A 27,171-nucleotide genomic window follows, 5' to 3' on the forward strand; every position below is an offset into this window, starting at 1 on the left:
TGAGGACTCTCTATGGTTTTGCCTGTGGGTGCTGCGCATGCGCGGCGCGGCCACTTCCGGTTGTATCCGCCATGAGGGACCGGACGCGGGAACTGCATCAGGCGAGAGGCGAAAAAATGGGGAAAAAAGTGCAAAAATCGGGAAAAAGAGGAGAAAAAACGGGAAAAGGAGCCCGGGATCGGAACCGGGGACCCCGAAAATGGGGGAGAAGTGGCGGAAAATGGGGAGAAAGAGGAGAAAAATGGGGGAAAAGAGGCGAGAAATGGGGAAAAGGCCTGAAAATGGCGGAAAAGGGGAAAAAAGGCCAAAAATGGAGAAAAAAGGACAAAAATTGGGGAAAAGGAACCCAAAATCGGGATCGGGGATGTGAAAAATAGGGGGAAGTGCCAAAAATGGGGAAAAAGGAGAAAAATGGGGGGAAAAATCCCAAAAAATGAGGAAAAAATCCGCAAAATTGGGAAAAATAGACCAAAAAAATGGAGAAAAAACCCTCAAAAATGGGGAAAAAGAGCACAAAAATGGGAAAAGGAGGCAAAAAATGTGGAAAAGGGGCCAAAAATGGGAAATTTTACCCCAAAATGAAGAAAATGAACCCAAAATTGGGGAACTGGAGGCGAAAAAGGGGGAAAACCGTCCAAGAATGAGGAAGAATTTGGATTTTTTACCCAAAATCCGGAATTTTTTCCCGCCAAATTTTGGATTTTTGGCCCAAATCTGAGATTTTTCCCCCCAATTTTCCCTTCCCAGGTCTCGGACTCGGACTCGGAGGGGGAGGGGCCGTGGGGGGAGGGGCGGCTCCTCAGCCCCCAGGACCCCGCCCTGGCCCAGGTGGGTCCCGCCCCCTTTTTGACTCTCATTTGCATCTCGTTTGCATCTCATTTGCATCTCGTTTTCCCCTCTTCTGGTTCTGGCGGGGTTCTCTTGTGGTGATATCGCGATAGAACCGGTCCCTATCGCGATCTGACCCCTCCCTATCGCGATATCCCTGTCCCTGTCGTGCTGTGTCCTGTCCCTATTGCGATATGGGGGTGCTGTCCCGATATAACCTGCCCATATCGCGATATAACCTGCCCATATCGCGATACAATCCATTGATATTGTGATATTACCCGTCTGTATCGTGATATAACCCATGGGTATCACGATATAACCCGTCAATGTCACGTCGTAACGCCTTCATATTGTGATATAACGCCTTCATATCGCAATATAACCCATGGGTATCACGATATAGCCTGTTAATGTCACGATATATCACGACAGGGGCGCCATGTCCGCACGTCCTTGGGGGCGCTGGCCCTGTGTGCTCTTCTATATTGCGATATAATCCATTGATATCGCGATATAAGGTGTTCATACCACAATGCAACCCATCCATATCACGATATAACCCATGGATATCATGACACAAGGTGTTCTATATCCCGATATAACCCATGGATATCACGACAGGGCCGCCGTGTCCGCGCGTCCCTGGGGGCGCTGTCCCTGTGGGGTGTTCTATATCCCGATATAACCCATGGATATCCCGATATAACCCATTGATATCGTGACAGAGCCGCCGTGTCCGCACGTCCCTGGGGGTGCTGTCCCTGTGTGATGTTCTATATCACGATATAACCCATGGATATCCCGATATAACCCATGGATATCCCGATATATCCATTGATATCGTGCCAGGGCCGCCGTGTCCGCGCGTCCCTGGGGGCGCTGGCTCTGAAGGCGGCGGCGCTGGAGCAGCTCCAGGAGAGAGCCCTGGGAACGCCCCTCCCCCCACCCGGTCAGGCGGGGAATTTGGGAGAATTTTGGGGAAAATTTGGGAGAATTTTGGGGAAATTTTGGGAAATTTTGGAGAGAATTTGGACATTTCTGGGTGAATTTTGGGCAATTTTTGGGGAAAATTTGGGAGAATTTTGGGGCAGTTTTGAGGATTTTTTGGGGAAATTTTGGGGAGAATTTGGACATTTTTGGGTGAATTTTGGGCAATTTTTTGGGAAAAATTGGGAGAGTTTTGGGGAAATTTGGGGAAATTTTGGAGAGAATTTGGACATTTCTGGGGCAAAATTTGGGAGGATTTGGTGGAATTTTGGGGGAAAATTTGGGAGAATTTTGGGGCAGTTTTGGGGAATTTTTGGGGGAAATTTTGAGGAAGTTTTGGGGGAGAATTTTGGATGAATTTGGGCAATTTTGGGACCAATTTTTGGGGAATTTCTGAGGGACTTTTCGGGATTTTGGGTGAATTTTGGAGGAGAACTTTGGGGAAATTTTGGGTGAATTTTGGAGAGGATTTGGGGCTTTTTTTTGGGGAAAATTCTGGGGGGATTTTGGGGCAATTTTGGGGGATTTTGGGGGATTTTTGTGGCAATTCAGGGCAGTTTGGGGGGAGAATTCTGGGGGGGTTTTGGGTGAATTTTGGGAGATTTGGGGAGGAATTTTTGGGGTTTTTTGGGTGAATTTTGGTTGGATTTTTGTGCCAATTTTCAGGGCATTTCTGTGTAAATTTTGGTTGATTTTTTGGGTGAAATTTCCCCATTTTTGGGTCTGCAGAGCTGCAGGAGGAGCTGCAGCAGCTCCGGGACGAGATCCAGGATCTGACCCGGGAGATCCAGGGCGGGCTCAGAGGTAACCCCAAAACACCCCAAAAATAACCCCTAAATTGCCCCTAAATTGCCCCAAAACACCCCAAAATTACCCCAAAAAATCCCTAAAATTACCCAAAAAAATCCCCAAAATTACCCCAAAAATAACCCCTAAAACACCCCAAAATTACCCCAAAAAATCCCCCAAAATAACCACAAAAATAACCCCAAAACACCCCAGAATAACCCCAAAAATAAACCCAAAATTAACCCCAAAACAACCCCAAAATTACCCCAAAAAATCCCCCAAATTACCCCAAAAATAACCCCTAAAACAACCCCAAAATTACCCCAAAAATCCCCAAAATTACCCCTAAAATAACCCCTAAAACACCCAAAATTACCCCAAAATTACCCCAAAAATAACCCCTAAAATAACCCCAAAAAATCCCTAAAATTACCCAAAAAATTACCCCAAAAATAACCCCTAAACCACCCCAAAATTACCCCAAAAACAACCCCAAAATTTCCCCAAAATTACCCCAAAAATAAACCCAAAGTTGCCCCAAAAATAACCCCAAAATCCCTAAAATTACCCCAAAAAAATCCCTAAAATAACCCCCAAAACACCCCAAAATTACCCCAAAGATAAACCCAAAAATAACCCAAAAAATAACCCCAAAAATAGCCCAAAATATCCCCAAATTCCCCCAAAAATCCCCCAAAAATCCCTTAAAATTGCCCAAAAATTACTTCCAAAAATCCCCAAAGAATCCCTAAAAATGCCCCAAAAATAACCCCAGAAATGTCCCAGAATTGCCCCAAAAATGCCCCAGAATTGCCCCAAAAATCCCCATTTTTCCCAATTTTGGGATTTTCCCAATTTTTGGGTTTTTTTCCCCATTTCCCAGCCCTGGCCCCACCCAAGGAGGACGAGGAGGCCCCGAACTCCATTGGGGCTCGGCTCAGGCGGACCCAGGTCGGGATTTGGGGCAAATTCCGGGGATTTTGGGCAATTTTGGGTTTTTTAGGGAATTTTTGGGGGGAATTTTGGGGAGTTTGGGGCAAAATTGGGGGGAATTTTGGGGGGAATTTTTCAGGGATTTTTCGGTAAATTTGAGGGAATTTTGGGGGCAATTCCAGGGATTTTGGGGCAAATTTGGGTGAATTTTTAGGGTTTTTTAGGACGATTTTGAGGGGGAATTTTGGGGTCAATTCCGGGGATTTTGGGCAAATTTGGGGAATTTGGGGTTTTTTAGGGAATTTTTGGGGTGAATTTTGGGGGCTTTGGGGCAAATTGGGGTGAATTTGGGGCATTTTGGGGTGGAATTTTTGGAGGGAATTTGGGGGAATTTTGGGGATTTTTGGGTGGAATTTCAAGGAATTTTGGGGTCAATTCCAGGGATTTTGGGACAATTTGGAAGATTTTGGGGTTTTTTAGGGGATTTTGGGGTGAATTTGTGGAAATTTTGGGGATTTTTCTGGGGCTTTTTGGGGTTTCCTGGATGGGATTTTGGGTGGGTTTGGCTGAATTTGGCCATTCCTGGGTGGATTTTTGTGGGGATTTTTGGGGATTTTGGCCATTTCTGGGTGGATTTTCCTCCTTTTAGGGTCGATTTTTGGGGGTTTTTGGGGATTTTGGGGTTTTTGGGGTCGCCCTGACCGATTTTGGGGGTCCCTGAGTGGGATTTTGGGTTGATCTGGGTGGATTTTCACGGGGTTTTTTTGGGATTTTGGCCATTCCTGGGTTCATTTTATGGGGATTTTTGGGGATTTTGGCCATTTCTGGGTGGATTTTCCTCATTTTAGGGTCGATTTTTTGGGGGTTTTTGGGGATTTTGGGGTTTTTGGGGTGGCCCTGACCGATTTTGGGGGTCCCTGAGTGGGATTTTGGGTTAATTTTGGCTGCATTTTCATGGGGATTTTTGGGATTTTGGCCATTTCTGGACGGATTTTTATGGGGATTTTTGAGGATTTTGGCCATTTTTGGGTGGATTTTGGCCATTCCTGGACGGATTTTTTTGGGGTTTTTTGGGATTTTGGGGTTTTTGGGGTCGCCCTGACCGATTTTGGGGCCCCCTGAGTGGGATTTTGGGTTAATTTTGGCTGGATTTTCATGGGGATTTTGGCCATTCCTGGGCGGATTTTCATGGGGATTTTTGGGGATTTTGGCCATTTCTGGGCGGATTTTCCTCATTCCTGGACGGATTTTTTTGGGGTTTTTTGGGGTTTTGGGGTTTTTGGGGTCGCCCTGACCGATTTTGGGGGTTCCTGAGTGGGATTTTGGGTTAATTTTGGCTGCATTTTCGTGGGGATTTTGGGGATTTTGGCCATTTCTGGGCAGATTTTCGTGGGGATTTTTGTGGATTTTGGCCATTTCTGGGTGGATTTTCCTCATTCCTGGACGGATTTTTTTGGGGTTTTTTGGGGTTTTGGGGTTTTTGGGGTCGCCCTGACCGATTTTGGGGGTTCCTGAGTGGGATTTTGGGTTAATTTTGGCTGCATTTTCATGGGGATTTTTGGGATTTTGGCCATTTCTGGGCAGATTTTGGTGGGGATTTTGGGGATTTTGGCCATTTCTGGGTGGATTTTCCTCATTCCTGGACGGATTTTTTTGGGGTTTTTTGGGATTTTGGGGTTTTTGGGGTGGCCCTGACCGATTTTGGGGGTTCCCACCCCAGCACGGGCTCCTGGCCCAGCAGTTTTGGGGGCTCACGGGGTCCCTCCAGGCCGCCCAGGGCCGCTACCGCCAGCGCAGCCTCCAGCGGCTCCAGAGGCAGCTCCAGATCGGTGAGAACCCAAATTTGGGGGGGCCCCAAAAATTCTGGGGGGGTCCCAAAATTATTTTGGGGTTTCTGGATCATTTTGGGGGGGTCCTGAAGAATTTGGGGGGTTCTGGAAAATTCTGGGGAGGAGGGAAAAATTTGGGGGCATTTTGGGAAGTCTGGGGGGAGAGTGAAAATTTGGGGTTCCTGAATTTGGGGAGGGGTCCCAAAAAATTTGGGGGGTCCCAAAAAATTTGGGGGTCCCAAAAAATTTTAGGGGGGGTTCTGAATAATTTTGGGGGGTCCTGAATAATTTTGGGGCAGTTTGGGCAAAATTTGGGGGTTTTGGAAAGGTTCAGAATGAGGGAAAATGGGAGGGGGGTCCCCAAAACTTTTGGGGTCATTTTTGCATTTTCTGGGTCCCATTCCCCATTTTTGGGGTCCCTCGTTCCAATTTTTGGGGTTCCTGAACCAAATTTTGGGGTTTTGTCCTCATTTTTGGGGTCATTTCCCAATTTTGGGGGTTTTTTCCTCATTTTTGGGGTTTTTTTCCTCATTTTTGGGGCCATTTTCCTCATTTTTGGGTCAAATTCCCCATTTTTGAGTCAAATTCCCAATTTTGGGGTTTCTGGGCCCGGTTTTGGGGCCATTTTCCCAATTTTGGGGTTTCTGGGCCCTGTTTTGGGGCGATTTTTCCAATTTTGGGGTTTCTGGGCCCAGTTTTGGGGCGATTTTCCCAATTTTGGGGTTTCTGGGCCCGTTTTTTTTTAAATTTTCCCGATTTTGGGGTTTTTGGGCCCGGTTTTGGGGCGATTTTCCTGATTTTGGGGTTTGTGGGCCCGTTTTTTTTCAATTTTCCCAATTTTGGGGTTTCTGGGTCCGGTTTTGGGGTTTCTGGGCCTGTTTTTTGTCGATTTTCCCAATTTTGGGGTTTCTGGGCCCGGTTTTTGGGGCGATTTTCCTGATTTTGGGGTTTTTGGGCCCAGTTTTTGTTGTTTTTCCCGATTTTGGGGTTTCTGGGCCCAATTTTGGGGCGATTTTCCCGATTTTGGGGCAATTTTCCCAATTTTGGGGTTTCTGGGCCCGTTTTTTTTAATTTTCCCGATTTTGGGATTTTTGGGCCCGGTTTTGGGGCAATTTTCCTGATTTTGGCTCAAATTCGCAATTTTGGGGTTTCTGGGCCCGTTTTTGGGGTTTCTGGGCCCGGTTTTTGTCGATTTTCCCGATTTTGGGGTTTCTGGGCCCGTTTTTTTTAAATTTTCCCGATTTTGGGGTTTCTGGGCCCGTTTTCTGCCAATTTTCCCGATTTTGGGGTTTCTGGCCCCGTTTTTTGTCGTTTTTCCCGATTTTGGCTGAATTGTCCCCGTTTTGGCGCAGCCGGGCGCCCGCCCCCGTCGCAGGAGGAGCTGGAGGCGATGCTGGAGCCGGGCCAGAGCCGCGTCTTCGTCAGCCACGTCCGTTTGGGGCCAGAAACCGCAAATTTGGGGCTTCCGGGGCAAAAATCGGCATTTTGGGCATTTCTGGGGGGTTTGGGGGGAATTTTGGGGTTTTTGGGGAGGTTTTGGGGAGGGTCCCAGGGGGATTTTGGGGTTTTTGGGGGGAATTTTTGGGGGGATTTGGGGAGGGTCCCAAGGGGATTTTGGGGATCTTGGGGCAAAATTTTTGGGGTTTTTTTGGGGCAAAATTTGGGGATTTTTGGGCTTTTTTTTTTGGTTTTTGAGGGGGAATTTTGGGGTTTTTGGGGAGGATTTTTGGGGTTTTTGGGAGGGTTCCAGGGGGATTTTGGGGTGGATTTTGGGGATCTTGGGGTAAAATTTTTGGGGTTTTTTTGGGGTGAAATTTGGGGATTTTGGGTGTTTTGGGCTTTTTTTTGTTTTAGGGGGATTTTGGGGTTTTTTTGGGGATTTTTGGGGTTTTGGGGGAGGATTTTGGAGTTGATTTTGGGGATCTTGGGAAAAAATTTTGGGGTTTTTTTTTTGGGGCAAAATTTGGGGATTTTTGGGCTTTTTTTTGTTTTAGGGGGATTTTGGGGTTTTTTTTGGGGATTTTTGGGGTTTTTGTAGAGGGTCCCAGGGGGATTTTGGGGTTGATGTTGGGGAGTTCCTTTGGGAGGATTTTGGGGTGATTTTGGGCATTTCTGGGGTTTTTTGGGGGGATTTTTGGGGTTTCTTGGGGTTTTTGGGGAGGGTCCCAGGGGGATTTTGGGGTTGATTTTGGGGATCTTGGGGCAAAATTTTTGGGTTTTCTTTGGGGTGAAATTTGGGGATTTTGGGGTTTTTGGGGGGATTTTGGGTGATTTTTGGGGTTTTTGGAGGTTATTTGGGGTTGGTTTTGGGCTGGAAATTTTGGGGTTTTTTTAGCAGCATTTGGGATTTTTCTCCCCCTCCCGGGCTCCGCTGATTTTGGGTGAAATTCCCGCGTTTTTGGCTTCAATTCCCACTGATTTTTGGGTGAAATTCCTGCTGATTATTGGGTGAAATTCCCGCTGGTTTGGGTGCAATTCCCGCTGATTTTTTGGGTTAAATTCCCATTTATTTTTGTGTGCAATTCCCGCTGATTTTTTTGGGTGAAATTCCCATTTTTTTTGGGGTGAAATTCCCATTGATTTTTGTGTTAAATTCCCATTTTTTTGGGGTGCAATTCCCGCTGATTTTTGGCTTCAATTCCTGCCGATTTTTGGGTGAAATTCCCGCTGATTTTTGGGTGCAATTCCCGCTGGTTTTGGCTTCAATTCCCGCTGATTTTTGGGTGCAATTCCCGCCGATTTTTTGGCTTCAATTCCCACCGATTTTTGGCTTCAATTCCCGCTGATTTTTGGCTGCAATTCCCATTTTTTTGGGGTGAAATTCCCATTTATTTTGGGGTGCAATTCCCGCCGATTTTTGGGTGAAATTCCCGCATTTTCAGGTCCTTCCCCCGCTGTCCGCACGGGCCCTGGACGAGGCCGGGCAGCGGCACCGGGAGCTGCAGCGCCTGGAGCGGGGCCTGAGGGAGCTGGGGGAGCTCTTCCAGCTCCTGGGCAGCACCGTCGAGGCCCAGGTTGGGACTGGTTGGGACTGGTTGGGACTGGGAGGAGAAAATTCGGTGGTTTTGGGTGAAAAAACGGCGATTTTAGCTCAAAAAACGGCGATTTTAGCTCAAAAAATAGGGATTTTACGGCTAAAAATGTGAATTTTGGGGGTAGAAACGGGACTGGGATGGATTGGTTTGTACTGGTTTGTACTGGTTTATACTGCGAGGGACTGGGAGGAGAAAATTTGGTGGTTTTGGGTGAAAAAATGGCGATTTTAGCTCACAAAACGGTGATTTTATGACGAAAAACGCGAATTTTAGGACCAAAACAGTGATTTAGGGGTAGAAATGGGACTGGTTTGTACTGGTTTGTACTGGTTTATACTGGGAGGGACTGAGAGGGAGCTGGGGTGAACTGGGAGGAGAAAATTTGGTGATTTTGGGTGAAAAAACGGCGATTTTAGCTCAAAAAACGTCGATTTTAGGGCAAAAATGGCGATTTTGGGGTAGGAAACGGAGATTTTGGGGGTGAAAATGGGACTGGTTTATACTGGTTTGTACTGGTTTGTACTGGAGGGGACTGGGATGGAACTGGGAGGGACTGGGATGAGCTGAGAGGAAAAACCCGGGGATTTTGGGTGAAAAAATGGGGATTTTAGGGCCAAAAATGCTTTATACTGGTTTTATACTGGTTTTATACTGGTTCATACTGGTTCATACTGGTTTGTACTGGTGCAGGGTGACGTCATCGACCGCATCGAGCTGCAGGTGCAGCACTCGGGGGCGCACCTGGAAAAGGGGCGGGGCCACCTGCAGGGGGCGGGGCAACGGCAGAAGGCGGCCAGACGGGTAAATGGGAGTTTATACTGGTTTGTACTGGTTTATACTGGGAGGGACTGGGAATGGACTGGGAGGGACTGGGACAAACTGGGAGGGACTGGGAGGGGTAAAAAGGGGAACTGGTTTGTACTGGGAGTTACTGGGATGGACTGGTTTGTATTGGGAGGGGTTTGGGAGTTACTGGTTTGTACTGGGCCTTACTGGGAGCAGGCCCCAAACTCCCAGACCAGGCCCAGCCTGCTCCAAACCGCTTTAAACCGCTTTAAACAGCTCCAAACTGGTTTGTACTGGTCCGGACTGGTTTGTACTGCCCCAAACTGGTCCGTACTGGTTCATACTGGTTTATACTGGTTTATACTGGTCCGCAGAAGCGCATTGCCCTCGCCGCCTGCGCCTCGGTCGCCATCTTGGTCCTGGTCGCCATAGTGGCCGCCTCAGTGGCTTCCGGGTAGCTCCGAGCCCCTCCCATTGGCTGCGGCGGCTGCCAATCGACGCAAACCCCACCCTCCGCCGCCTCCCATTGGCTGGGGGTGACATCGCGGCGCCGGGAGGAGAAGCCCGCCCTGCTCGGCGGTGATTGGGCGGCGGGGGTGTCAGTCAAGCGGCGCGCGGTTTTTATTGGTTGGTGGTGATGCAATGGTGGTGGCGGGGGGAGCTCCGCCCCGCGGTGGTTTCTATTGGCTGGTGGTGACGTCACCGGCGAGTAAAGCACTTTTCAGCCCAAAAACGGCCCAAAAAAGCCCAAAAAATAAAAAAAAATATAAAAAAACCACAAAAAACAAAAGCAGGTGAGAATCTCATCCAAAAACCCCCAAATCCATGAAAAATCCCGCGGGTTTCAGCCAAAAAAAGCCAAAATTCAAAAAAAGACAACCCCAAAAAATGGAAAAGTGATGAAATCGACCCAAAATTTTGGGTTTTTTTCACAATTTTCACCCCTCGAGTTCAGTTGTTCACAAAAGTCCCAAATTTGTAAAGATTTTCACAAGTGCTGGAGCCCAGAGGGTCCGAAATTCACTGAATTCTCCCCAAATGCCCCCAAAATCCCGAAAAATGCAAAAAAAGTCATCCAAAAATCTCAAAATCCCCGAAAATTTAAAAAATAAAAATCCTCTAAAATCTCCCAAAATTCTTTCAAAATTTCCCCAAATCCCCCAAATTCCTTCCCAAAATCCCCCGTATTCCCCAAAAATAAAACAAAAAAATTCCATGAGTTCCCTCCAAAAATCCCCAAATTCCCAAAATTTCCAAGCCCCCGCAAATTCCCTCAAAAAGCTCCCAATATCTCCCCAGAATCCCTCAAGAAATCTCCAAATTCCCTCTCAAAACCCTGAAAATGAAATAAAATTTAAAAATTAAAAAAAGAAAAAATCTCCAAAATTTTCCCCAATAATCCCCCCAAAAATGCCCTTAAAATTCCCCAAAAATCCCTGAAAAATCCCGGAAAATTAAAATAAAAAATCCCCCAAAATCACAAAAAAAAATTCACCAAAAATCACGAAAAAAAATCTCAAAAAATCCCCCCAAAAATTCCTTTAAAAATCCCCAAAAATCCCTTTAAAAATCCGCAAAAAATTCCTTTAAAAATTCCAAAAAAATTCCTTTAAAAATCCCCCAAAAATTTCTTTAAAAATGCCCAAAAATCCCCCAAAAATTCCTTTAAAAATCCCCCAAAAATTCCTTTAAAATCCCCAAAAATTCCTTTAAAAATCCCCAAAAATCCCCCAAAAATTCCTTTAAAAATCGCCCAAAATTCTAAAATCCCCCAAAATCTGCAAAAGTCCCCGAATTCTCCCCAAAATCCCCGAAATTCCCGCCAAAATCCGGCCCCAAATCTCCGATTTTTGCCCCCAAATTTTCCCCCTCCCTTTGCCAGGGGGCGGGGCCCGAATGAAGGGGCGGGGCTAGGCGGGAAGGGGCGTGGTTTAAAGAGAAAGGGGCGTGGCCTGAGCCACATCCGGCCCCGCCCCCTTCGCCCCCCGAGCAGAACCTGAGGGGACCCGAGGATGGTGAGGGGGGAATTGGGGCAAAATCGGGGGAGTTTGGGAAAATCTGGGGGGTTTGGGGAAATTTGGGGAATTTTGAGGGAAATTTGGGAATTTTGGGGGAATTTGGGGAATTTTGGGGGAATTTGGGGAATTTTGGAGGATTTTGGGGGGAATTTGAGGGAAATTTGGGGGGGATTTTGGGATATTTGAGAGGGAAATTTGGGGGAAAATTTGGGCGAGTTTGGGAAAATTCGGGGGAATTTGGGGAGGATTTGGAGGAGATTTTGGAGGGGAATTTGGGGAAAATTTTGGGGGAAAATTTGGGGAAATTGGGGGGGAAATTTGGGGAGTTTTGAATATTTTGGGAGGAGTTTGGGGGAAATTTGGGGAATTTTGAAGGATTTTGGGGGGAAATTTAGGGGGAATTTTGGGGAATAATTTGGGCGAATTTGGGAAAATTCGGGGGAATTTGGGGGGGAATTTTGGGACATTTGGGGAAAATGTTGGGGGGAAAATTTGGGGAAATTGGGGAGGAAATTTGGGGAGTTTGGGGGAAATTTGAGGGAAATTTGGGGGGAATTTTGGGGGGAAATTGCGGAAAAATTTGGGGGAGTTTGGGAAAATTCGGGGGAATTTGGGGAGGATTTGGGGGAGATTTTGGGGGGGAATTTTGGGATATTTGGGGAAAATTTTGGGAGAAAATTTTGGGAGTTTTGAATATTTTGGGGGCAGTTTGGGGGAAAATTTGGGGAATTTGGGGGGAATTTTGGGGGGAATTTTGGGGGGAATTTTGGGATATTTAGGGGAAGAATTGGGGAAAAATTTGGGGGAGTTTGGAAAAATTTGGGGAGGATTTGGAGGAGATTTTGGAGGGGTAATTTGAGGACATTTAGGAAAAATTTTGGGGAGGAAATTGGGGGGAATTTTGGGATATTTGAGGGGGAAAATTGGAAAATTTGGGGATTTGGAGGAGATTTTGGGGAGGGGGAATTTGGGGGAATTTTGGGACATTTAGGGAAAATTTTGGGGGAAAATTTGGGGGAAAATTTGGGGAGTTTGGAGGAAATTTGGGGGGAATTTTGGGACATTTTGGGGGAAAATTGGGGAAAAATTTGGGGGAGTTTAGGGAGGATTTGGAGGAGATTTTGGGAGATTTGGGGGGGGATTTTGGGACATTTAGGGAAAATTTTGGGGGGAAAATCTTGGGGATTTAAGGGATTTTTGGGACGGATTTGGGGGAGATTTGGGACATTTTGGGGGATTTTGAGTGAATTTTGGGGAATTCGGGGGTTTTAGGGACATTTCTGGGATTTTTGTGGGAATTTTTGGGGGATTTTGGGTAAATTTGGGGGGGGGTTTGGGGGCAGATCCGGGGAATTTTGGGGTGAAAATTCGGGATTTTTTTCTGAGAGTTTTTTGGGGGGGATTTTGGGTCCATTTTGGGTCCATTTTGGGGCCATTTTGGGGCCATTTTGGGTCATTTTGGTGCCGCCCCTCCCCCCTCCCCCCCCCGCAGAGGATGTGGCCGGGGGGGGGAGGGGCGGGGACACCTCGGGGACATTTTGGGGGTGACACCGGAAGGGGGGGGAGGGGAGGTGACAACGGGGGGGGGGAGGGGCGGGGCCACCCAAAAATGGCCAAAAATGTCCCCAAACCCCCCAAAATTGTCCCTGATTTGTCCCCAATTCCCCAAATTGTCCCCAAATGTCCCCAAAATGCCCCAAACCCCCCTAAACCGTCCCCAAAATGCCCCAATCCCCCCCAAATTGTCCCCAAAATGACCCAAACGTCCCCAAAATGCCCCAATCCCCCTGATTTGTCCCCAAAATGCCCCAATCCCCCCGATTTGTCCCCAAAATGCCCCAAGTTGTCCCCAAATTGTCCCAAATTTTTTCCCAAAATGCCCCAAACTGTCCCCGGTTTATCCCCAAATTGTCCCCAAAATGCCCCAAATGTCCCCAAATTTTTCCCCAAAATGCCCCAAACGTCCCCAAAATGCCCCAAAATGCCCCAAACATCCCTGATTTGTCCCCAAAATGCCCCAAAATGCCCAAATTGTCCCCAAAATGCCCCAAACGTCCCTGATTTGTCCCCAAAATGCCCAAATTTCCCCGAAATGCCCCAAAGTCCCTGAATTGTCCCTGAAATGCCCCAAACACCCCTAAACCATCCTCAAATTGTCCTCAAAATGACCCAAAATGCTCCAAAATGCTCCAAACGTCCCCAAAATGCCCCAAACATCCCCAAACTGTCCCCAGTTTATCCCCAAATTGTCCCGAATTTGTCCCCAAAATGCCCCAAACGTCCCCAAAATGCCCCAAAGTCCCCGATTTGTCCCTGAAAGTCCCCAAATTGTCCCCAAAATGCCCCAAACGTCCCCAAAATGCCCAAATTGTCCCCAAAATGCCCCAAACGTCCCCGAAATGCCCCAAAATCCCCCAAATTGTCCCTGATTTTTCCCCAAAATGCCCCAAACATCCCTGAAATGCCCCAAAATGCCCCAATCCCCCCCAAAATGCCCCAAACATCCCCGATTTGCCCCCAAACATCCCGGATTTTTCCCCAAAATGCCCCAAATGTCTCCAAAATGCCCCAATTTGTCCCCAAAATGCCCCAATGCCCCCAAACATCCCTGATTTGTCCCCAAAATGCCACAAAATGCCCCAAATTGCCCCAAAATGCCCCAAACATCCCTGATTTGTCCCCAAAATGCCCCAAAATGCCCCAATCCCCCCCAAACTGCCCCAAAATGCCCCAAACGTCCCCAAAATGCCCCAAAATGCCCCAATCCCCCCAAACTGCCCCAAAATGCCCCAATCCCCCCCAAAATGCCCCAAATCCCCCCCAAAATGCCCCAATCCCCCCCAAACTGCCCCAAAATGCCCCAAATCCCCCCCAAAATGCCCCAATTCCCCCCCAAAATGCCCCAAAATGCCCCAAATCCCCCCCAAAAATGCCCCAAAATGCCCCAAATCCCCCCCAATTTCTCTCCCCCCCCCACCCAGGTGCCGCTGCCCCTCCCCCTCCTGGCCCTGCTGGCGGCCACGCCCGGCCCCGCCCGCCCCTCCCCCCCCGAGTGCCACCGCGCCCGCGGCTCCGCCTGCGCCCGCGCCAGCCCCGCCCCCGGCATGGCCGCCCTGGGCCGCGGCTTCGACGCCACCACCATGGAGATGGCACCGGGGAGGGTCCTGGAGATCGACGGGGACATCAATGGGGACACCTGGGACACCCATGGGGACACCTGGGACACCTGGGACACCTGGGATGGCACCTGGGATGGAACCAGTGGGGACACCTGGAGTGGTGGCCATGATGGTCATGGAGGTCATGATGGTCATGGTGACCATGGTGACAATGGAGGTCAAGGAGGTCATGGAGGTCATGATGGTCAAGGAGGTCATGGAGGTCATGGGGGTCAAGGAGGTCATGGGGGTCATGGTGAACATGGTGACAATGGAGGTCATGGTGGCCTTGATGGCCATGGTGGCCATGATGGTCATGGAGGTCATGGAGGTCATGGTGGCCATGGTGACAATGGTGGCCATGGTGGCCATGGAGGTCAAGGAGGTCATGGAGGTCATGGTGGCCATGGAAGTCATGATGGTCATGGTGGTCATGGTCGCCTTGGCGGCCTTGATGGTCATGGAGGCCATGATGGTCATGGTGACAATGGAGGTCATGATGGTCATGGTGACAATGGTGACAATGGAGGTCATGGAGGTCATGGTGGTCATGGAAATCATGGAAGCCATGGTGGCCTTGGTGACCATGGAGGTCAAGGAGGTCATGGTGACAATGGTGGCCATGGTGAACATGGAGGCCTTGATGGTCATGGTGGTCAAGGAGGCCATGGTGACAATGGAGGTCATGGAGGCCATGGTGACCATGGTGACAATGGAGGTCAAGGAGGTCATGGAGGTCATGGTGGCCTTGATGGTCATGGTGGTCATGGAAATCATGGAAGTCATGGTGGCCATGGTGACAATGGTGGTCATGGTGGCCATGGGGGTCAAGGAGGTCATGGAGGTCAAGGAGGTCATGGTGACAATGGTGGCCATGATGGTCATGGTGGCCTTGATGGTCATGGTGACAATGGTGGCCATGGTGGCCATGGGGATCAAGGAGGTCATGGAGGTCATGGTGGCCTTGGTGACCATGGAGGTCATGGTGGTCGTGGAGGTCATGATGGTCATGGTGGCCATGGTGACAATGGTGGCCATGGTGGCCTTGATGGTCATGGAGGTCATGGTGACAATGGTGGCCATGGGAGTCAAGGAGGTCATGGTGGCCATGGTGACAATGGTGGCCTTGGTGGTCATGGAGGTCATGGTGGCCATGGTGACAATGGTGGCCATGGTGGCCATGGAGGTCAAGGAGGTCATGGTGGTCATGGAGGTCATGGTGGCCTTGGTGACCATGGAGGTCAAGGAGGTCATGATGGTCATGGTGACAATGGTGGCCATGGTGGCCATGGTGGTCATGGAGGTCATGGAGGCCATGGTGGCCATGGTGGCCACGGAGGTGACAGTGGTGTCCCCAAGGGTGTCCATGATGTCCCCAGTGGTGTCCATGATGTCCCCAGGGCTGTCCCCAAGGGCAGTGACCCCAGGGGTGTCCATGATGTCCCCAAGGGCGGTGACCCCAGGACTGTCCCCAGTGGGGACCCCAAGGGTTTCCATGGTGTCCCCAATGGTGACCCCAAGGGTGGTGACCCCAAGGGCACTGACCCCAAAGGTGACCCCAAGGACAGTGACCCCAGTGCTGTCCCCTTGTCCCCCCGCCCCCGCCATGGCCGCCGCTGCCTGCTGTGTCCCTCGGCCCTGCACTCGCTGTCCCCTCGCCGCGTCCCCGCCGCCATCGGGGGGTGGCGCTCCGGCCGCCGCTGCCGCCGCCAATCCCGGGTGGCCGTGGGGGCGTCGGCCGTGGGCGCGGCCGTGACGTCGTCGGTGACCAAGGGGTGGAGCTTCGGGGTCACGTGGGGGCGGGGGCGTGGCCCCGCGGGGGCGCTGGTGGAGGGGTCGCAGTCGCGGGTGGCGCAGGAGGGGCTGCGGTGGCAGCGGCAGGACCGGAGCGCCCTCAGCTGGCAGCAGCTGGAGTGCGTCTTCTACTGGTGAGGAGGGAATGGCAACGGGGCCTTCGGCCTCAACGCCTGCTGCATTGTCATCGTCATCATTGTCATCGTCATCATCGTCATCCTCGTCTTTGTCTTCATCTCCTCATCTTTGTCTTCTTTGGCTTCATCTTTGTGTTCTTCTTCTTGTTCATGGTGTTCGTGTTCATCTTCATCTTCGTCTCCAACTTCATCTCCTCATCTTCAGCTTCATCATCACCATCCTCGTCTTCATCTTCATCTTCATCTTCCTTACCTCCCTTGGCCTCGTCTTCTTCATCTTCGTGTTCTTGTTCATGGTGTTCATGTTCATCTTCAGCTTCATCTCCATCTCCCTTGGCTTCATCTTTGTCTTCTTCTTCATCTTCATCTTCCTCACCTTCCATGGCTTCGTCCTTACCTTCATCGCCTCATCTTCATCTCCATCTTCGTCTTCCTTGGCTTCGTCTTTGTGTTCTTCATCTTCGTGTTCTTGTTCATGCTCTTCATCTTCATCTCCTCATCTTCATCTTCATCATCTTCCTTGGCTTTGTCTTCATCTCCATCTTCATCTTCATCTTCCTTACCTTCCTTGGCTTCGTCTTCGTCTTCGTCTTCTTCATCTTCGTGTTCTTGTTCATGGTGTTCATGTGCGTCTTCTACTGGTGAGGAGGAAACAATGGCGGCAACAATGGGGCCTTCGGCCTCAACGCCTGCTGCGTCATTGTCATCATCGTCATCGTCATCGTCGTCTTCATCTTTGTGTTTGTCTTCCTTGGCTTCATCTTCGTGTTCTTGTTCATGGTGTTCATGTGCGTCTTCTACTGGTGAGGAGGGAATAATGGGAACGGGGCCTTCGGCCTCAACGCCTGCTGCATTGTCATCGTCATCGTTGTCATCATTGTCATCGTCATCATCGTCTTCATCTTCGTCTTCCTTGGCTTTGTCTTTGTCTTCTTCGTGTTCTTGTTCATGGTCTTCGTGTTCATCTCCATCTCCTCATCTTCATCTCCATCTTCATCTTCCCTGGCTTCGTCTTTGTCTTCATCATCTTCATCTTCATCGCCTCATCCTCATCCTCATGTTCGTCTTCATCTTCGTCTTCCTTGGCTTCGTCTTCGTCTTCATCCTCATCCTCATCTTCATCTTCATCTTCATCCTCATCCTCATCCTCATCCTCATCCTCATCTTCCTTACCTTCCCCGGCTTCATCTTCATCTTCTTCATCTCCGTGTTCTTGTTCATGGTCTTCATCTTCATCTTCATCGTCATCCTGAAATCCTCTCCTCCCCCACCAAAGTGACCACTCCCAAAGTGACCATTCCCAGAGTGACCACTCCCAAACTGACCACTCCCAAAGTGACCATTCCCCACCAAAGTGACCACTCCCAAACTGACCACTCCCAAAGTGACCATTCCCAGAGTGACCATTCCCAAACTGACCACTCCCACACTGACCCCTCCCACCCTGCCCACTCCCCCCAAACTGACCACTCCCACACTGACCACTCAGAAAGTGACCATTCCCCCCCAAAGTGACCACTCCCCACTGACCACTCCCCCCAAAGTGACCACTCCCCACTGACCACTCCCACACTGACCATTCCCAAACTGACCACTCCCAAAACAACCACTCCCCACTGACCACTCCCCCCAAACTGACCCCTCCCCACTGACCACTCCCCCCAAAGTGACCACTCCCAAAGTGACCACTCCCAAAGTGACCATTCCCACACTGATCACTCAGAAAGTGACCATTCCACACTGACCACTCCCAAAACAACCACTCCCCACTGACCACTCCCACACTGACCATTCCCACACTGACCACTCCCAAAACAACCACTCCCCACTGACCACTCCCACACTGACCACTCCCACACTGACCATTCCCACACTGACCACTCCCAAAACAACCACTCCCCACTGACCACTCCCCCCAAAGTGACCACTCCCAAAGTGACCATTCCCACACTGATCACTCAGAAAGTGACCATTCCCAAACTGACCATTCCCAAACTGACCATTCCCAAACTGACCACTTGGAAAGTGACCATTCCCCACCAAAGTGACCACTCCCCCCAAACTGACCATTCCCACCCTGCCCACTCCCCCCAAACTGACCATTCCCACCCTGCCCACTCCCCCCAAACTGACCACTGACCCCTCCCCCCCCAGGACCTGGCTGGACCCCACCGCCGCCCGCCCCTCCCCCTCCTTCCTGCGTGCCGTCCGGTCCCTCCCTCCTCGCTTCTCTCCGGCCACGGCCGCGCCCTACGCCGAGCTCGTGTCCACCTGGGGCACCCACGCCGTGCGGTCAGCGCGCCTGGGCGGCCGCCTCCGGACACTGACCGCCGTCCGGCTCTGCCGCGCCGCCATGGCCGGAGTGGGCGCCCAGGAGGCGTCCGACTGCCTGCGGGCCGAGGTGACCTTCGGAGGGGTCGGCGCGGCCGGAGCGGCCGCCTGCCGGACGTCCGGCGCGGCCACGGAGGGCAACGTGAGCTTCGGCGAGTTCTTCGGCCAGCGGCTGCTGGAGGTGGACGGAGGCGCCGACCGCGACGGCGACCTGGCCTTCGGGCGGCCGGAGGATTTCGGCCGCTGGCTGCGGAGCGTCCCCGAGGCTCCGGCCATGGTGGAGGCCGACCTGTGGCCGCTCCACGCCCTCGTGCCGGCCGCTGACCCCCGGCGGCGGTCACTGCGCGCGGCCATCCAGAGCTACGCGGCGGCCAAAGCGCTGAGGGTCAACTGCAGCTGCGCGGCGCAAGGACAGGCCGGACAGAGGGGTCAGTGGCTGGACAGAGGGGGCAGGGGGCAGGGGGCAGCAGGGTTAATGGTCAGCAGGGTCAGTGGTCAGTGAGTGGGCAGCAGGGCAGCAGGGGCAGTGGGCAGTGGGCAGCAGGGTGAGTGAGTGGTCAGCAGGGTCAGTGGTCAGCAGGGTGAGTGAGTGGTCAGTGGTCAGTGCAGTGGTGAGTGGTCAGCAGGGTCAGTGGTCAGCAGGGTGAGCGGTCAGGGGTCAGTGGTCAGCAGGGTGGGTGGGCAGCAGGGTCAGGGGTCAGTGCAGTGGTCAGTGCAGTGGTCAGCGAGTGGTCAGCAGGGCAACAGGGTGAGTGGGCAGTGGTCAGTGGGGTCAGTGGTCAGTGAGTGGTGAGCAGGGTGAGTGGGCAGTGGTCAGTGCAGTGGTCACTGGTCACTGGTCAGTGAGGGGTCAGCAGGGCAGCAGGGGCAGTGGTCAGTGGTCAGTGGGGTCAGGGGTCAGTGAGTGGTCAGCAGGGTGAGTGGGCAGTGGTCAGTGGGGTCAGGGGTCAGTGAGTGGTCAGCAGGGTGGTCAGTGGGGTGAGTGGTCAGTGGTCAGCGGGGTCAGGGGTCAGCAGGGTGAGTGAGTGGTCAGCAGGGTCAGGGGTCAGTGGTCAGTGCAGTGGTCAATGGTCAGGGGTCAGTAGTCAGCAGGGTGAGTGGGCAGTGGTCAGCGGGGTCAGCGGGGTCAGTGGTCAGTGCAGTGGTCAGTGGGCAGTGGGCAGTGGGCAGTGGTCAGTGGTCAGTGGTCAGTGCAGTGGTCAGCAGAGTGGTCAGTGGTCAGCAGGGTGAGGGGTCAGTGCAGTGGTCAGTGGTCAGTGGGGTGAGTGGACTGGTCATTCTGCTCAGCAGCGTGGGCAGTGGGACGGTCAAGAGCCAATGACCACCATGATGACCATCCCGATGACCACACCAATGACCAATGACCACACCACTGACCACTGCACTGACCACACCAATGACCGCCCCAATGGCCACACCAATGACCAATGACCAATGACCACAGCAATGACCACTCCACTGACCACCACAATGGCCACACCAATGACCAATGACCTCCATGATGACCACTCCAATGACCTCTGTGATGACCACCATGATGACCACTCCACTGGCCACTGACCATCCTGTTGATCTTCCAGGTGACCGCCCGAGTGACCGCCCGAGTGACCGCCTGAGTGACCCCCTGAGTGACCCCCTGAGTGACCACCCGTGCCACTGCCCGTGCTCGGCCAGGCCCCTCCCTGTGGGCGGCTCCCCGTGCTGCCCCGCCCACCGCGGCCTGGCCCACCTGTCCGTGCAGGTACTGACCACTGACCACTGACCACTGACCACTGACCAATGACCACTGCAGTGACCACTGACCACTGACCAATGAGCACCGCGGCCTGGCCCACCTGTCCGTGCAGGTACTGACCACAGCAATGACCAATGACCACTGCAGTGACCACAGCAATGACCACTGACCACTGCAGTGACCACTGTCCATTGATCACTGACCACTGACCACTGACCAATGACCAATGACTGCTGACCACTGACCACCGCGGCCTGGCCCACCTGTCCGTGCAGGTACTGACCACAGGAATGACCACTGACCACTGACCAATGACCACTGACCACTGACCATTGATCACTGACCACTGACCACTGACCACTGACCACCGCGGCCTGGCCCACCTGTCCGTGCAGGTACTGACCACAGCAATGACCGCTGACCAATGACCACTGACCACTGACCAATGACCACTGCAGTGACCACCGCAGCCTGGCCCACCTGTCCGTGCAGGTACTGACCACTGACCACTGACCAATGACCAATGACCACTGCCCACATCACTGACCCCTGACCGCTGCCATGTCCGTGCAGGTGCTGACCATTGACCACTGCCCACTGCCCCTTGCCCACAGCAATGACCACTGCACTGCCCACTGCTCACTGACCGTTGACTGCTGACCAATGACCACTGCACTAATGACCACTGACCACTTCCCACTGACCCCATCACTGACCCCTGACCCCTGCCCCGTGTCGGCGCAGGTGCTGACCACTGCCCACTCCCCACTGACCACTGACCCCTGCCCCCTGACCCCGACCCCTGACCCCTGACCCCTGCCGTGTCCGCGCAGGTGCTGACCATTGACCACTGACCATTGACCACAGTGATGACCCCATCAATGACCCCTGACCGCTGCCGTGTCCGTGCAGGTGCTGACCATTGACCACTGACCACTGCCCACTGCCCACTGACCGTTGACCACTGACCAATGACCACTGCACTAATGACCACTGACCCCATCCCTGCCCCCTGACCCCGCCCCGTGTCCGTGCAGGTACTGACCATTGACCACTGACCATTGACCACAGTGATGACCACATCAATGACCCCTGCCCCTGCCCCGTGTCCGTGCAGGTGCTGACCATTGACCACTGCCCACTGCCCACTGCCCACTGACCATTGACCACTGACCAATGACCACTGCCCACTGCCCACTGACCTCATCACTGACCGCTGCCGTGTCCGTGCAGGTGCTGACCATTGATCACTGACCACTGACCACTGCACTAATGACCACTGCCCACTTCCCACTGACCCCATCACTGACCCCTGACCCCTGCCCGCTGACCGCTGCCGTGTCCATGCAGGTACTGACCATTGACCACTGCCCACTGACCACTGACCACATCAATGACCCCTGACCCCTGCCCCGTGTCTGCGCAGGTACTGACCATTGACCACTGCCCATTGACCAATGACCAATGACCCCTGCCCACTGACCACAGCAATGACCACCTGTCTGTGCAGGTACTGACCATTGACCAATGACCACAGCAATGACCACTGCCCACTGCCCCTTGCCCACAGCACTGACCACAGCAATGACCACTGCCCACTGCCCACTCCCCACTGACCCCATCACTGACCCCTGCCCCCTGCCCCGTGTCCGTGCAGGTACTGACCATTGACCACTGACCATTGACCACAGTGATGACCACATCAATGACCCCTGACCGCTGCCGTGTCCGTGCAGGTGCTGACCATTGACCACTGACCCCTGCCCACTGCCCCCTGACCCCTGCCGTGTCCGTGCAGGTACTGACCATTGACCACTGACCATTGACCACAGTGATGACCCCATCCCTGACCCCTGACCCCGCCCGGTGTCCGCGCAGGTGCTGGGCGGCCGCGGCTGGCGCGGTGACCTCCTGACCGCCACGGACGCCTACGTCCGCGCCTCCTTCGGCGGCCGCAGCGCCCGCACGGCCACGGCCTGGAACGCGGAGCGGCCGCAATGGGGGCAGCGCCTGGACCTGGGCGCGGTCACTCTGCGGCCGCAGGCGCACCTGGAGCTGCAGGTGTGGGACGAGGACCACGGCTGGGACGACGACCACCTGGGCACCTGCCGCTGGCCGCTGGCGGCCGGACGCTGGCCGGAGAGCTCGTGTTTCCCCGGGGGGGGGGCGGCTGGACTTCAGAGTGACCGCTCGCTGCGGCCCCGCCCTGGCCGGGCCGCTCTGCCACGATTACCGCCCGGCCACGCCCATGGGCGGGGCTGGCGTGGTGGGAGGGGCTCCGTGGCCGCCTGAGGGAGGCGATTGGGCGAGGTTGGTGGGGGAGGAGGAGGAGGAGGAGGAGGAGGAGGAGGAGGAGGAGGAAGGGGTGGGGTTTGTGCACAGGTTCTTTGAGGTTCCGGAAGGTTCTGAGGGAGGGGTTGGGGGAAAAAGGGAAGGGTTTGGGGGAAAAAGGGCCGAGTTTGGGGAAAAAAGGGACCAGTTTGGGGAAAAAAGGGCCCAGTTTGAGGGGGATGAAGATGATGAAGATGAAGGCACCGAAAAAGCCAAATCTGACCCAAATTTGGGGTCTCCAGAACGCCAGAAATCCTCCCAGTTTGGCCCAGTTGGGTCCCAGTTTGGGGAAAAAAGGGCCCAGTTTGGGGGGGGATGAAGATGATGAAGATGAAGGCACCAAAAACCCCAAATTTGGGCCATTTTGGGAAGGTCCCGAAGATGATCCCGAAAATCCCAAACTTCACCCAAATTTGGGGACTCAAGAAGGACAAGAAGGGGCCCAGTTTGGGGAAAAAAGGGCCCAGTTTGGACCAGTTGGGTCCCAGTTTGAGGGGGATGAAGATGATGAAGACGAAGGCACCAAAAAACCCAAATTTGGGCCATTTTGGGAAGGTCCAAAAAGGGGTTTTTGGAAGAACGCCAAAATCCCCGAATCCGCCCCGATTTGGGGCCCTGGGAAACCCCAAAATCCCTCCCGGTTCGGCCCAGTTTGGTCCCAGTTCGGTGACGATGATGAGGATGATGAGGATGAAGAAATCAGCGACGCCGAATTTCAGCGGCTTTGGGGCCTTGCTGAGGAAAACCCCGAAAATCCCGAATCTGACCCAATTTGGGGCTCCCCAAAAGCCCCAGAACCCGCCCAGTTTGGCCCAGTTTGGCCCCAGTTGGGTGAGGAGGATGAAGATGATGAAGATGATGGGGACGAAGGCCCCAAAAACCCCAAATTCGGCCGATCCCGGGAGGTCCCCCGAGGGTCCCGAAAACGCCTGAATCCGACCCAAATTTGGGGCTCCCAAAAAGCCCCAAAAAGCCCCAAAATCCTCCCAGTTTGGCCCAGTTTGGCCCCAGTTTGGTGATGATGATGATGACGATGATGAAGGCTCCGAATTTGGGGCCTTTGTCCCAAAATTTGGGGAGGGGGAGGGGAATAAAGGAATGAGCAGCAGAGCCTGGACTGGTCTGGACTGGTCTGGACTGGGAGGGGAATTTTGGGGGAGTTTTGGGGAATTTGGGGATTTTTTTGGGATTTTTTGGGATTTTTTGGGATTTTTTGGGATTTTTTTTGATTTTTTGGGGATTTTTGTTTTATTTTTTGGGGGATTTTTTGGGGTTTTTTGGGATTTTTTGAGGATTTTCAGGGGGATTTTTTGGGGATTTTTGGGGGAGATTTTTTGGGGATTTTTTTGGGAATTTTTTGGGGGATTTTTTTTTTTTTTAATTTTCAGGGGAGATTTGGGGGTTTTTGGGATTTTTGGGGATTTTTTTTTTATTTTATTTTTTGGGGGGATTTTTTTGGGATTTTTGGGGATTTTTTGGATGATTTTTTGGGATTTTTTTTTTTATTATTTTCAGGTTTTTTTTTTTTGGATTTTGGGGGATTTTGGGGTTGGATTTTGGAATTTTGGGAGTTGGATTTTTGGGCTGAATTTGGAGGATTTTGGGGGTTGGATTTTGGGGGATTTTGGGCTGAATTTGGGGGAATTTTGGGCTGAATTTAGAGGATTTTGGGGTTGGATTTTGGGGGAATTTGGGCTGAATTTGGGGAATTTTTGGGGTTGGATTTTGGTGGATTTTGGGCTTAATTTGGAGGATTTTTGGGTGGGATTTTGGGGTCAGATTTTGGGGGGTTTTGGGGTCGGATTTTGGGGAATTTTGGGCTGAATTTGGAGGATTTTGGGGTGGGATTTTGGTGGATTTTGGGCTGAATTTGGAGGATTTGGGGGGTTGCATTTTGGGTTGAATTTGGGGAATTTTGGGGGTTGGATTTGGGGGATTTTGGGCTGAATTTAGACAATTTTGGGGGTTGGATTTTGGGGGATTTTGGCTCTGGATTTTTGGGGATTTTGGGTTGAATTTGGAGAATTTTGGGGGTTGGATTTTTGGGCTGAATTTGGAGGATTTTGGGGTGGGATTTTGGGGTTGAATTTGAGGGATTTTGGGGTGGGATTTTGGGGTCGGATATTGGGGGGTTTTGGGGGTCGGATTTTGGGGGGATTTTGTGCTGATTTTGGAGGATTTTGGGGGTTGGATATTTGGGGATTTTGGCCTGAATTTGGAGGATTTTGGGTTTTTAGGTTGGATGCGAAGCGTTTTTTTATTTTCTCAATTCGACTTTCGAGGTTTTTGGGGTTTTGGGGCCCCTCCCGGCCCGGGCGGGGATTTTGGGCGTTTTGTGGCATTTTTGGGGCCCCGCCCCGGCCGCTTCCGGCGCCGCCGCTTCCACCCCGGGCCCGAGGTACCGGGGGCGGTTTGGGGGCAAATTCGGGGGATTTTGGGCAAAACTGGGGGGTCCCCAGGGGGATTCGGGGCAATTTTGGGGCATCCGGGGGGAATTTGGGGGATTTTGGGCAACTTTGGGGCGTTTGGGGGGGATTTGGGGAGTGGGGGGGAACTCTGGGGGATTTTGGGGGGATTTTGGGGAAATTCAGGGGAAGTTTGGGGGATTTGGGGAATTTGGGGGGAATTTGGGGGATTTTGGGAAAGTCGGGGGAATTTTGGGGGGGATTTGGGGGATTTTGGGTAAAATTGGGGCGTTTTGGCGGGATTTGGGGGGGTGGGGGGAATTTGGGGGATTTGGGGGAGAATTTGGGGCATTTTGGGGCAGTTCAGGGGAAATTTGGGGGATTTTGGGAGAATTCGGGGGATTTTGGGGGGATTTTGGGGAAGTTCAGGGGAAATTTGGGGGGTTTTGGGAAATCCGGGTGAATTTTGGGGGGAATTTGGGGGATTTTGGGTAAAATTGGGGGATTTTGGGGAGAATTTGGGGGAGTTTTGGAGGGAAATTGGGGAATTTGGGGGATTTTGGGTAAAATTGGGGGATTTTCGGGGGTTTTGGGTAAAATTGGGGGATTTGGGGAGAATTTGGGGGATTTCGGGGGGGTTTTGGGGAGATTTGGGGGAAATTTGGGGCAAATTTGGGTGAGTTTGGGGCATTTGGGGGGAATCAGGGGGGGTTTGGTGAAAATTTGAGCATTTTGGGGGCGATTTTGGGGGATTTGGGGGAAATTTGGAGGAAATTCGGGGGATTTGGGGTAAAATTGGGGAATTGGGGGGAATTTGGGGGAATTTTGAGGGAAATTTGGGGAATTTTGGGGGCAGTTTGGGAGATTTTCAGGGATTTGGGGGAAATTTGGGGGATTTGGGGGATTTGGGGTAAAATTGGGGAATTTTGGGGGGAATTTGGGAGAAATTTTGGGAATTTTGGGGGTTTGGGGATTTTGGGGAATTTTGGGGGAAATCTGAAGGATTTTGGGGGGGATTTTTTTGATCTTTGGGGATTTTTGGGGGCGTTTGGAGGATTTTGGAGATTTTGGGGGATTTTTTTTTGGAGGAAACCCGGGGGAATTTTTGGGGGGAAATTGGGAGATTTTGGGGATTTGGGGGAAACTTTGGGGATTTGGGGCAATTTGATGGATTTTGGGGAAAAATCGGGGAAATTTTGGGGGGATTTTGGGGGATTTTGGGGAGGTCCAGGGGAGTTTTGTGAATTTTGGGGGGATTTGGGGATTTTTCTGAATTTCTTGCTTTTTTTGGGTGCATTTTTTTTTTGGCATTTTGGGAGGAATTCGGGGATTTTTGGGGCGGATTTTGGGGCGATTTTAGGGACTTTCGAGGGGCCCTTTCGATAATTTCAGTATTTTTAAGGATTTTGGGGCGATTTTAGGGACTTTTGGGGCTCTTTTGGTAATTTCAGCATTTTTAAGGATTTTGGGGCTGATTTTGGGGATTTTTGGGGCCCTTTTGGTAATTTCAATATTTTTAAGGATTTTGGGGCTGATTTTGGGGTGGTTTCAGGGACTTTTGGGGCCGTTTTGGTAATTTCAATATTTTTAAGGATTTGGGGCCATTTTAGGGACTTTCAGGGCCCTTTTGGTGATTTCAGTATTTTTAATTATTTTGGGGTGATTTCAGGGATTTTCGGGGCCGTTTTGGTAATTTCAGTATTTTAATGGATTTTGGGGCGATTTCAGGGATTTTCGGGGCCGTTTTGGTAATTTCAGTATTTTTAAGGATTTTGGGGCTGATTTTGGGGGGATTTTTTGCAGTTTCAGGGCCATTTTGGTGATTTCCGTATTTTTAAGGATTTTGGGGTGATTTTAGGGTGATTTTAGGGATTTTTGGGGCCCTTTTGGTAATTTCAGCATTTTTAATTATTTTGGGGCGATTTTTGGCAGTTCCGGGGCCGTTTTGGTAATTTCAGTATTTTAATGGATTTTGGGGCGATTTCAGGGATTTTCGGGGCCGTTTTGGTATTTTTAATATTTTTAATATTTTTAACGATTCCCCTCCCCCCCCTCCAGGTGCGCCCCTCCCC

General features: G+C 51.7%; 3 protein-coding genes and 2 long non-coding RNA genes across 5 annotated transcripts; 3 read left to right on the forward strand and 2 right to left on the reverse strand.

Moving 5' to 3' along the window:
• The first annotated feature begins 26 nt into the window (after positions 1-26).
• Positions 27-10,567, forward strand: LOC139586415 (syntaxin-4-like). Its single transcript, XM_071419763.1, has 10 exons — positions 27-101; positions 748-828; positions 1,681-1,780; positions 2,548-2,622; positions 3,491-3,558; positions 5,261-5,369; positions 6,722-6,798; positions 8,252-8,383; positions 9,095-9,205; positions 9,565-10,567. Exons 1-10 carry the CDS (start codon positions 72-74, stop codon positions 9,646-9,648), a joined length of 867 nt encoding a protein of 288 aa, XP_071275864.1. The 5' UTR covers positions 27-71; the 3' UTR covers positions 9,649-10,567.
• On the reverse strand, positions 7,578-8,256 carry LOC139586422 (uncharacterized). The gene is made up of 2 exons (XR_011677781.1): positions 8,130-8,256; positions 7,578-7,783 (listed from the first exon to the last, which is right to left on the reverse strand). It is a non-coding gene; the product is annotated as an uncharacterized lncRNA (long non-coding RNA).
• On the forward strand, positions 8,395-9,037 carry LOC139586423 (uncharacterized). Its single transcript, XR_011677782.1, has 2 exons — positions 8,395-8,563; positions 8,748-9,037. It is a non-coding gene; the product is annotated as an uncharacterized lncRNA (long non-coding RNA).
• Positions 10,568-11,121: 554 nt separating the features above from the next.
• LOC139586400 (uncharacterized) lies at positions 11,122-15,539 on the reverse strand. Its single transcript, XM_071419728.1, has 2 exons — positions 14,456-15,539; positions 11,122-11,186 (listed from the first exon to the last, which is right to left on the reverse strand). The coding sequence occupies exons 1-2, from the start codon at positions 15,537-15,539 to the stop codon at positions 11,122-11,124; spliced, it is 1,149 nt and encodes a 382-aa protein (XP_071275829.1).
• Positions 15,538-23,627, forward strand: PRF1 (perforin 1). Its single transcript, XM_071419729.1, is given in 7 exon segments — positions 15,538-15,705; positions 15,780-16,294; positions 18,452-19,056; positions 20,209-20,369; positions 22,242-22,517; positions 22,519-22,728; positions 23,346-23,627. Coding segments are annotated over 7 exon segments (2,217 nt in total).
• The last annotated feature ends 3,544 nt before the right edge of the window (positions 23,628-27,171 follow it).

The sequence above is a fragment of the Agelaius tricolor genome, unplaced genomic scaffold (genome assembly GCF_023055355.1).
Source record: "Agelaius tricolor isolate 1412-34295 unplaced genomic scaffold, bAgeTri1.0.p SCAF_117, whole genome shotgun sequence".
In the NCBI taxonomy this organism is placed as follows: Eukaryota; Metazoa; Chordata; class Aves; order Passeriformes; family Icteridae; genus Agelaius; species Agelaius tricolor.

Bases quoted from the DNA above. Each gene is read 5' to 3' on its own strand.
- LOC139586400 (XM_071419728.1), bottom strand. From the start codon at position 15,539: ATGGCCACCATTGTCACCATGGCCACCATGACCTCCATGACCACCAAG. The intron at 11,187-14,455 runs GTGCCATCCCAG...GGGTCCCCTCAG, and splicing joins CCCCACTGGTTCCATCCCAG to GTTCTGCTCGGGGGGCGAAG.
- LOC139586415 (XM_071419763.1), top strand. From the start codon at position 72: ATGAGGGACCGGACGCGGGAACTGCATCAG. The intron at 829-1,680 runs GTGGGTCCCGCC...ATATCGTGCCAG, and splicing joins AGGACCCCGCCCTGGCCCAG to GGCCGCCGTGTCCGCGCGTC. The intron at 6,799-8,251 runs GTCCGTTTGGGG...CCGCATTTTCAG, and splicing joins GCCGCGTCTTCGTCAGCCAC to GTCCTTCCCCCGCTGTCCGC.